The sequence below is a fragment of the Elephas maximus genome, chromosome 19, assembly GCF_024166365.1.
Source record: "Elephas maximus indicus isolate mEleMax1 chromosome 19, mEleMax1 primary haplotype, whole genome shotgun sequence".
Lineage (NCBI taxonomy): Eukaryota > Metazoa > Chordata > Mammalia > Proboscidea > Elephantidae > Elephas > Elephas maximus.
The window spans coordinates 12,918,809-12,928,136 of NC_064837.1; the positions used below are offsets into that span (position 1 = coordinate 12,918,809).

A 9,328-nucleotide genomic window follows, 5' to 3' on the forward strand; every position below is an offset into this window, starting at 1 on the left:
TTACATACCCCTCATGCAAATAACCAGTCTTGGACGGTTAGAGAACAAGGCAGGGCCTAGTGGAAAGCTTTATACAGGAAAAAAAAAAGTCAAAACTAATTCAAAGTGGATCAAAGACCTAAATATAAAACCAAAAATTATAAAGATCATAGAAGAAAAAATAGGGTCAATGCTAGAGGCCCTAATACACGGTATTAATAGGATATAAACCATAACAATACGACAAAACAACAGATGATAAGTTAGATGACTGGGATCTTCTAAAAATTAAACACACTCATTGAAAGACTTTGCCAATAGAGAACCTACAGACTGGGAAAAAATTTTTGGCAATGACAAATCTGACAAAGGTCTAATCTCTAAAATCTACAAGGAAACCCAACACCTCTACAACAAACAGACAGATAATCAAATTAAATGGGTAAAGGATATGGACAGACACTTCACCAAAGAAGACAGTCAAGCAGCTAACAGATACAGGAGGAAATGCTCGTGGTCACTAGCCATTAGCCATTAGAGAAATGCAAATCAAAACCACAATGAGATACCATCTCACCCCAACATTACTGGCACAAATCAAAAAAACAGAAACAACAAATGTTGGAGAGGCCGCCGGAAGATTGGAACTCTTATGCGCTGCTGATGGGTCTGCAAAATGGTACAACCATTTTGGAAAACAATATGGCACTTCCTTAAAAAGCTAGAAATAGCAATACCATATGATTTCAGCAATCCTACTCCTAGAAATATATCCTAGAGAAATAAGAGCCATCACACGAATAGACATGTATACCCATGTTCATTGCAGTATTGTTCACAATAGCAAAAAGATGGAGATAACCTAGGTGCCTATCAACAGATGAATGGATAAACCATGATACATAAACACAATGGATTATACTACACAGCAATAAAGAATGATAATCTGCGAAGCATCTCACAACATGGATGAATCTAGAGGGCATCATCCTGAGTGAAATAAGTCAGTCAAAAAAGGACAATGTGTGAGACCATTATTATAAAAACTCATGAAAAGGTTTGTACACAAAAAGAGACAATCTTTGATGTTTATGAAGGAGGAGAGAGAAAAACACTAAATAGACAACAGATAAAATGGTAACTTTGGTAAAGGGTAAGACAGTACACAATACTGGGGAAGCCAGCACTTGTCCAAAGCAAGGTCATGGAAACTCCATAGATGCATCCTGAGGGACCAAATTACTGGGCTGAGAGCCGTAGGGACCATGGTCTTGGGGGAACATCTAGCTCAGTTGGCATAACATAATTTATAAAGAAAATGTTCTACATCCTACTTTGGTGAGTAGCGTCTGGGGACTTAAAAGTCTGTAAGTGGCCATACTCTACTGGCTCCATCCCGGCTGGAGCAAGGGAGAACGAAGAAAACCAAAGACACAAGGGAAAGATTAGTCCAAGGGACTAATGGACCACAAGTACCACAGCCTCCACCAGACTGAGTCGAGGACAACCAGATGGTGCCTGGTTACCACCACCAACTGCTCTGACAGGGATCACAATAAAGGGTCCCAGACAAGAGCTGGAGAAGAATGTAGAACAGAATTCTAACTCACACACGCACACACAAAACGACCAGACTTACTGGTCTGGCAGAGACTGGAGAAACCCCAAGAGTATGGCCTGGACACCCTTATAGCTCAGTAATGAAGTCATTCCTGAGGTTCACCCTTCAGCCAAATTGGGCCCATAAAACGAGACTAAATGGGCACACCAGCCTAGGGGCAAGGATGAGAAGGCAGGAAGGGACAGGAAAGCTGGTAATGGGGAACCCAAGGTTGAGAAGGGGAGAGTGTTGACATGTCGTGGGGTTGGCAACCAATGTCACAGAAAGTAACTGTTTAATGAGAAACTAGTTTGCTCTGTAAACCTTCATCTAAAGTACAATAACAAAATTATAAAGCTAAAAAGTAAATATTAATAAATGGATGTACTCTCTTAAAAATTTGTGGTGTCTTTCTTCTTTCCTCAGCTCTGTGCCTTCATCTCATACACACTCAGTTCTGAAATTAAGACCTACTTGTCGTAGCCCATGAGCTTTACTTTTGAAACTGCCCTTTCGTTGGCATGTTCTTGTGGAAAAAATTGAAAGCAGGAATAAACCTAATATTAATAGAATGTTGGCCATGTGGATTTTCCTTTTTTCTGACCCTTCCCTCCCTGCTATAAATCTCAAAGGGACACTTTCCAATAGGGTTTCCCTCCTCTGGGCCCTTCTCTCTGACTCCATAAGCCACTACAGCCACCTGGTGGCCATAGGGGGAAATGACAGGTGGGTTGCCCCAAAAATCTCTGATGAGAGGAAGAACCTCTACTAAGTAATTTTTGGTCTTGGATCTAAGGGGAAGCAAGGAAAGAGAAGCCTGTAGATAGAGACTGCAGCCAGGATCCAGACATCCTATTTTTTGGTCCCACCTTGTCTCCCAGGACACAACATCCTGTCCACAGACAGATGAATTCACTTAACAATTCAGTTCATTCAAAGAAAATTTATTGAGCAGCAACTGTGTGCCCAACACCAGGAATACAGCAGTGAACATGATGGATAAGATCTCTGCCCTTATGAGCTTACAGTCTAGCAGCCAACCAGCCAATTACATCCATAATTTTAAAATTACAGTTAGTATGTACTCTGAACGAAAAATGCTTGGCGATAAGAAAAGATTTAACAGGGACTCTTGGGGTTGCCATGAGTGAGCGTTAGAGTCGACTCAAGGGCAGTTGGTTTTTTGGTTCTTGAACTAGACCAAGAAATCAGAAGGCCTCCCTGAGGATGAAATATTTAGGATCAGCTAGGTGAAGAGTGTCCCAAGCAGAGAGAATAGTCTATGTGAAGCCTCTGAAGCAAGAAGACATTTAAGGAGCTGAAAGCCAGCCAGTGTCACTGGAGCACAGGGAATAAAGAGGACTGTCAGGAGATGGGATATGCAAGGTAGGCAAGGCTTGAATTATGCAAAGTCTTGGATTTAGGACTTTATCCCCAAAACAATTTGAAGCCACTGAAGAACCTGAGGCAGTAAAGTTTGATGATTATGCTTGTCTTCCAATGACCACTCTGTGGTGTGTGGAGGGCAGAAGTGGAAATGGGGGACAGGCTAGGAAGCTTCCAGAGCAGTCCAGTCAAGAGGTAGGGTGGCTTGGAAGAAAGAAAAAATAGATTCCAAAGATATTTAGGAGGTAGAATCTGCCGGGTGTGTGGGGAGAGGGACGTGTTTCTGGCAAGAAGTACAGAAGTAGGCAATTGGAAGAGGGACAGGTTCAGGCAGGAACATGAGCACATCCTGCAGACACAGCCCCAAGGCTGGTGCAGAGAACAGTTCACTTCAGTTCTCAAACAGGGTTTAATTGAGCAAACAAGATACACGTGAAACAACTCCCGAGTTAATCAATCATCAAAATGATTGGTTCAGATAATTCATGGACTCTGCATTTCATGGGATTGAAGGGAAGCCCTCAGATTCTGCTGAAGCCAGTAGGGATAGCTCTACCTTTGTTCATACCTCTCATAGCCCCTCAGAAAACTCCCAAGCTTAGGTTAAAGGCTATCAAATCTGGCCACGGCCCCCCATGGTTATTCTCTTGGTCACCAGGAGAGTTTTCTGATACTTGGCTCCTCTCTTGTACATTACCCCTCCCTCTCAAGCCTCCTCTTTGCAAACTCAACCCTGTCTTCCTCACCTTCCCTAAGGCTGTGCTCATCCTGAACATACTGTACTTCTTGCCCCATTTTGCTCCCCCATTCAAAATGTCTCAATCCCCAGGCCCTTTCCCCACTCTTGTCTTTTTACCTGGAGTAAATACCCATCAATTTGCCTCAAAAAGTCAGAAGAAAAATTTTGCTATGGGATTAACTAGGAACTAAAAAAAAAATTTTTTTTTTTTTTTTTTTAGCCTCACTACCTACTGCTTAGCTGACACCCTCCCCTGAGTCTTCTCTGCCACTGGAGAACTCTGCTAACTTCCTCCCAAAGGCTGTAACTGCAAAAAGAAGAGTGACTGACTACATAACAGTGCCCCATTGTGCAACTGACCTAGGACAAACTCATCCCAAACACTTGGTCTGAGAGCAGTGGTTACAAATGTTAACATGAATTAGACTTTGAGACACTGCCTTCACATTGAGAATAAAGGCTTTGGAGTTGGACAGACGGGCTTACATTCTGGCTCTGATAGTTACTAACTTGTATGCCTTTGTGCTATTAAGTATTTCTAAGCCTCAGAAGACATCTGTAAAATAGCGGTAGTAGTATCCACCTTATTTGGTAGTTGTATTAAAGAGGATGTATAAAGCACTGAGCATAATATCTAGCTTGAATTACCTAGTAACCATTCACTTCCTTTCTTTCCCTGGGGCTTCAGGTGCCAGATACTATTGTAGAAGGGAAATAAGCCTGTTTTGTACAGTCAATAGACACTTCCTACTCCTGTCTTTGTAATTCTGATCTTCCTGCATCCAACCCGTTATTTCCATCATTACCAAAATATTTTCCATACATGTAGGACTTCCCTTACTATCAAAAAGTTCCACCCGAGCTCTACCTGACATCCTTTTCTACACCTTCCTGATCCAAGATATCTTCATATCCTTGTATCACTAAAAATTAATTAGTTAATTCATTTCTACAGTTCTCAATTTTCTTGGAGCAGATTGTAATGGAGCTGGGGAAGAGGACCTTTTTTGAACTGGATAGGTCAGTTCTCAGAGAGGAGTGGACATCTAGGTCCAGGCACTGATCACCCCACCTCTTCAGAGCACAGAAACAGCCAAACTCAAAGTATGTCTCAAGTGTACATAAGCATACAAATCCCTCCTTATAGCTCAGTGAGATCATCGTTGAAGTACAGCAGTAATGCAGGTGTGTAGAGTGTACTGTCCATGTTGAGCCAGTCAAATTCTTCGTCTTCATCCCAGATCCCATTCTCCTCCAGGGTACTGTCCATTTTCAGGTTCTTCCCTTCATATTTCCATGTGTAGCTGGCAGCGTGTGCGTTATAGGGGAGATAGCGGTGTAGGATTTCCCACATTGATTCCAGGGCTCCCACCTGGAGAACATAGAAGCACCCCACCCCCAGAATTCTAAATGGAACACACACCCAGGCCAAGCTAAGACCCAGAGCCCAAAAGATGATAGAGCTGGGATCAGAGTTCCTCTCTGGGCAGAGAGTAGCTTCAGGCACTCCAGAGTCCCAGAAATGAAGTTAAAACTCCAACCTATCTTCATGGGAGCCACTTCTAACAAACAGATGGCCCTAGAGGGTCAAAGCCACTCCCCACTCACCTCATCCTCACACTAGAATAGACCAATAGCAGAGTCCAACTGCTGTCTAAAACAGCATGTAAGAGCTTCCAAGGACCACATCACCAAGCTTCATAACTGCCGCCCTGGGCCTGTAAAGACCCAGACACTATGTGACCAGTCGCTCCTGGGATTCCCAACCCTGGAACCTAGGTGGTCGGGGCCCCTAAGAAGTGAAAAAACACAGTTCCTACCAGCTATGAAGAGCTGATGGCCTGGAGATCCGCCAGGATCCCCAGTTCCCTCTAAACAGCCCCCAGCCCCCAGTTCTCACCTCCAATGTCTGCTCCTGCGAAGTGAGCGTGTTAATGATGCGGATGTGCCGGGTCTTCGCAGACAGTCGCCCTACCTCGTAATGCGACCCCTGCCACCAGGGCTTGCCGAAATCATTGGCCCAGTCCGAACGGGGTAGCTGAGGAGGGACGTGCAAGAAGCGGCCCCGCGGGGTGCGGTACCTCAGAGCGCCGGTCAGGGGATCTATGTGCTTGCGGATCTTTAAAGCAGGGTAGGGGGAGCGGAGGTCAGAGCAGTCACTCGCGGGCTCGGGCTTTTCCTGCCCACCTCCGCTCTCCAGCGCCTCTCTCACCAACCCCAGGTTCCAGCAGAACTCACGTCTTTGGTCTTTGGGTCAAACCAGTGGCTGATGTCCTGGCCTGCAACTTCCACGATGGGTTTCAACAGCAAGTCCCCTGGAAAGGAGCAGCCGCTGTCACTGCCAACCACCCACGAACCAGACACACACCCCGGCCCCGGCCCTCGTCCGACGTGTGGCCCTTACCCTTGTACTTCTGTGCCAACGGCGTTAGATCATACACGTAGCCCAGGTAAGACACCCAAAGGTCCTCGGGCCGGTTGTGTTGGGCCACCTCTGCCGGCGTGAAATAGCGACGCTGGAAAAATTCAAAGTCTGGCCCGGCCACTAGGCCCCGGCGCGGCATGACTCTAGCTCTATGGGCCACCGTCTCCTCAGTTGCTTCTTTGCTCCTCAGCAAACGTTCACGACTACATCCACTCAAGGTGCAGGAGCTCAGCGGAGCGTATTTACCCGCTGACATGGAAACCATTGTCCCTTCTCGGCCACCGTAGACGGAGATCAGCCATGCATACGCACGGGGTGGTGCTTGGGCTGCACGTGCCCGCGGGAAATGTAGCGCGATTTGGTAATCTAGCACATTAAAAAAAAAAAAACCCAAACCCATTGCCGTGGAGTCAATTCTGATTCCTAGCGACTGGGGATATTTAGAACAGAATATCTCATCAGGCAGAAAAAAAGGAGGCAGAGGGTTATGAAAAGAAGATATTCTCGCTAAATTCCACGTTTCCCAAAATATGTTTAACAAATTAGAGATAAATTTCTCGCGATATCTTAAGACTCCTGTGTAATAGGCCTCAGCCACAGCGCCAGAAAAGTAGAAGCTCGCGAGATCTCTGCAGTTGCCCAGGAGACTAGGAGGCAGAGAAGAAGGCGAGGTGATCTCGCGAAACAAAAAAGGTCGGAAGCGCTCGCGAGATCTCAGAGCACCCACCCGAAAGGTTCTCAGGAAGTTGAAGGGCCCGGACGAGGCCCCGGGGCAAATGGCCGGAGCTGGGCCAGCAATGCTGCTACGAGAGGAGAATGGCTGTTGTAGCCGGCGTCAAAGCAGCTCCAGCGCTGGGGTTAGCGCGGGCTCGGGTTCTGGGATTGAGGAGCAGTCGGGTAGCAAGATGGGAGAGCGGGGGTTGGGGGGGGGGGGGACTGCAGCTCCCGGCAGCCTCTGGGCTTCGAGTGAGCGTCGCGCGGGCTGCCGGGAGCTGTGGTTTCGCGAGCCTAAGGCCCGTCGGAGCTGCGTTTGAGCGCGTGTTCCGCCCCTCTCAGGACTCGGATGGGGAGCGCGAAGACTCGCCGGCTGCGCGCGCACGGCAGCAGCTGGAGGCGCTGCTTAACAAGACAATGCGCATTCGTATGACGGACGGGCGGACTCTAGTCGGTTGCTTCCTCTGCACCGACCGCGACTGCAATGTCATCCTCGGTTCGGCGCAGGAGTTCCTCAAGCCGTCGGGTCAGTGCCCGGGGAATGCGGCGGGGCCTAACGCAAGGCACTTCCCCTTCAGGCCCTGGTTGCACCACTTGTTTTATTGGGCTCGAAGTGGTGGTTCAGAAGGGGCAGGCCTGTCATAGTCCTGCCTCCCTGATGCTTTGACTCTTCTTTCCAGATTCCTTTTCTGCCGGGGAACCCCGTGTGCTGGGTCTGGCTATGGTACCCGGACACCACATCGTTTCTATTGAGGTGCAAAGGGACAGCCTGGCGGGGCCTCCCTATCTCTGACCGCGGATCGCGCATGCCTATCAGACTTCATTAAACCCGTGACCGAAGTGGCCTGTGTCTGTGTGGAACTGGGACAGGGATTGCACGCCCATCCCTAGAGCAAAAGGTTTATTCTGAGATCCAGACTGTGCCAACCTGAACGTCCAGGGGGTGCCAAATGTCCCTCGGGTTCGGAAGGGGTGGGGGGCTTGGGGCAGGCAGAGCTAGGGACAAACAGTCCCTAGGGTGGACTCCTGCATCGTTCTTCCCACATTGCTGCTCCAGAATTGTGGCGGGAGGGGTGTCATCCTGCTCCGGAAGGCCCATTGTTTCCCTCCCCGGCCTGGCAACACCGAGTTCCTCTGAGCTGAGGTCAGAGAATGGGCTCAGGTCCCCAAGGGGAGCAGGGCAGGAGGCCTAGGCCGGGCCTCTTCACTTAGTTGATGGGGAGGTGACTCTGGGGTCAGGGACAGAGCTCTGGGGTCTGGCCAGGAAGAGCCTGCTATTGCGATAAGGGAAGGCCAGGAGGCTGAAGAAGGATGCTCCTGTTTGCTTTCCCCCGGCACACTTTTCCTGCTTCTGGACACTGGGCAGGGATAATATTTTTGCCCCCTCTTTGGTCACAGGATACCAGGAGATACTCAGTTCACTAATCCTTTATTGATATGTAATTACTCCAGCCCCGACCCCCAGTCCCCTCACCCCAGTCCCTTAAATGCTGGCGGAGCTACTTCAGTAAAAGAGGGCACAAGATTCAGTTTTCCTATTAACGATAAAAAGGGCCAAGAGGGGGAGTAAGGTGTGCAGGGTCCAGCCCAGATGTTTACTTTCAGGTGTGGGGTAGTGAGAGGAAAGTGGGTTTTCTAGGATGTGTTGACTTGTCACCAGCGCTGGGTCCACAGACTCTGCTGTTCCCAGAGGGATGCTGCAACCTGGCTGAAGCAGGGATGGGGGCAGATCGGGAGATTTCCGGGCTTCAAGTTCTTGGACCGACTGGAAGGGACAGCACTTGTCAGAGTGGTTCTTGACTCGAGGGTCCTCAGACCCAGACCTTCCCTGACGTGGGAAGAGCCTGGGCCCCAGGCGAGCCTCGGGTTTGCCGCGGCTGCGGGGCACGCCGGCGCCGATAGAGGGCTTGGCTGTAGGGCACGAGGCAGTCGGCCAGACGGAGGCGCAGGCAGAGGCGGCGGTAGCTGGCCAGGGCAAGTATGAGCAGCGGCACGAGGAGCAGGAAGCCGGTGACCAGCAGGGCCGTGAAGCCCGGATCCTGCAGATGCGCGGGGCAAGGGGGTGCCGTGAAGTGCAGGAACTGTGGGAGAAGGTGGTCTAAGGCCCAAGCGGACCAGGGTGGGACACTGCACTGGGCGGGAACAGCACAGGAGGGGAGAGCTTACGGCCCAGAGACCCATCATCATCAGTATACACACACACACACACAGTTTCGCACACCCGGGGCACACGCTCACCTGGGAGTGGCAGAGGAAGCCGAAGCTCAGCATGGTGACAGCGGGTAGCAGGATGGTCCCCAGTACCACTGACAGCAGGAGCAGGTTGAAAGCTGCCACCAGCAGGTTCTGGGCCGTTACCAGCACAGCACAGGCCCAGCAGTCCAGGGGGTCTCGGGGCTCTGGGCCGCCGCCAGGCACCGGTCGCTGCGCCCCGAGAACATCCGCCATGGCCTGCCTGGCTCCCGCCCGCCTGGGCCGCAGCCCT

General features: G+C 49.7%; 3 protein-coding genes and 1 long non-coding RNA gene across 5 annotated transcripts in view; 2 read left to right on the forward strand and 2 right to left on the reverse strand.

The window, feature by feature from the left end:
- The window catches only part of LOC126062163 (uncharacterized), a 27,226-nt gene extending 23,214 nt beyond the window's left edge, over positions 1-4,012 (forward strand). Inside the window, exon 3 of the long non-coding RNA XR_007513984.1 lies at positions 3,925-4,012. This is a non-coding gene — a long non-coding RNA (uncharacterized LOC126062163). The remainder of the gene's footprint in view (positions 1-3,924) is intronic.
- A 653-nt stretch (positions 4,013-4,665) lies between these two features.
- On the reverse strand, positions 4,666-6,661 carry LOC126062160 (cytochrome b5 domain-containing protein 1). The gene is made up of 4 exons (XM_049859344.1): positions 6,109-6,661; positions 5,943-6,019; positions 5,605-5,823; positions 4,666-5,076 (listed from the first exon to the last, which is right to left on the reverse strand). Exons 1-4 carry the CDS (start codon positions 6,527-6,529, stop codon positions 4,846-4,848), a joined length of 948 nt encoding a protein of 315 aa, XP_049715301.1. The 5' UTR covers positions 6,530-6,661; the 3' UTR covers positions 4,666-4,845.
- A 112-nt stretch (positions 6,662-6,773) lies between these two features.
- On the forward strand, positions 6,774-7,710 carry NAA38 (N-alpha-acetyltransferase 38, NatC auxiliary subunit). The gene is made up of 3 exons (XM_049859345.1): positions 6,774-6,986; positions 7,186-7,369; positions 7,524-7,710. Exons 1-3 carry the CDS (start codon positions 6,906-6,908, stop codon positions 7,634-7,636), a joined length of 378 nt encoding a protein of 125 aa, XP_049715302.1. The 5' UTR covers positions 6,774-6,905; the 3' UTR covers positions 7,637-7,710.
- Positions 7,711-8,277: 567 nt separating this feature from the next.
- On the reverse strand, positions 8,278-9,325 carry TMEM88 (transmembrane protein 88). 2 transcript variants are annotated; one of them, XM_049859969.1, is made up of 2 exons: positions 9,082-9,325; positions 8,278-8,882 (listed from the first exon to the last, which is right to left on the reverse strand). In XM_049859969.1, exons 1-2 carry the CDS (start codon positions 9,289-9,291, stop codon positions 8,655-8,657), a joined length of 438 nt encoding a protein of 145 aa, XP_049715926.1. In that variant the 5' UTR covers positions 9,292-9,325; the 3' UTR covers positions 8,278-8,654. The 2 variants fall into 2 exon arrangements, with proteins under 2 accessions (XP_049715926.1, XP_049715925.1); XM_049859968.1 differs by having other exon boundaries at positions 8,283-8,924.
- Positions 9,326-9,328: the final 3 nt, after the last annotated feature.

Excerpts from the sequence above, each read along its gene's own strand:
- NAA38 (XM_049859345.1), top strand. The coding sequence starts at position 6,906 with ATGGCCGGAGCTGGGCCAGCAATGCTGCTACGAGAGGAGAATGGCTGT. Across the intron at positions 6,987-7,185 it reads AAAGCAGCTCCAGCGCTGGG|GACTCGGATGGGGAGCGCGA; the intron begins GTTAGCGCGGGC and ends CGCCCCTCTCAG. Across the intron at positions 7,370-7,523 it reads GGAGTTCCTCAAGCCGTCGG|ATTCCTTTTCTGCCGGGGAA; the intron begins GTCAGTGCCCGG and ends TCTTCTTTCCAG.
- TMEM88 (XM_049859968.1), bottom strand. The coding sequence starts at position 9,291 with ATGGCGGATGTTCTCGGGGCGCAGCGACCGGTGCCTGGCGGCGGCCCA. Across the intron at positions 8,925-9,081 it reads GCTTCCTCTGCCACTCCCAG|TTCCTGCACTTCACGGCACC; the intron begins GTGAGCGTGTGC and ends CTTCTCCCACAG.
- LOC126062160 (XM_049859344.1), bottom strand. The coding sequence starts at position 6,529 with ATGGGTTTGGGTTTTTTTTTTTTTAATGTGCTAGATTACCAAATCGCG. Across the intron at positions 6,020-6,108 it reads GTTGGCACAGAAGTACAAGG|GGGACTTGCTGTTGAAACCC; the intron begins GTAAGGGCCACA and ends GCTCCTTTCCAG. Across the intron at positions 5,077-5,604 it reads CGCAGGAGCAGACATTGGAG|GTGGGAGCCCTGGAATCAAT; the intron begins GTGAGAACTGGG and ends TATGTTCTCCAG.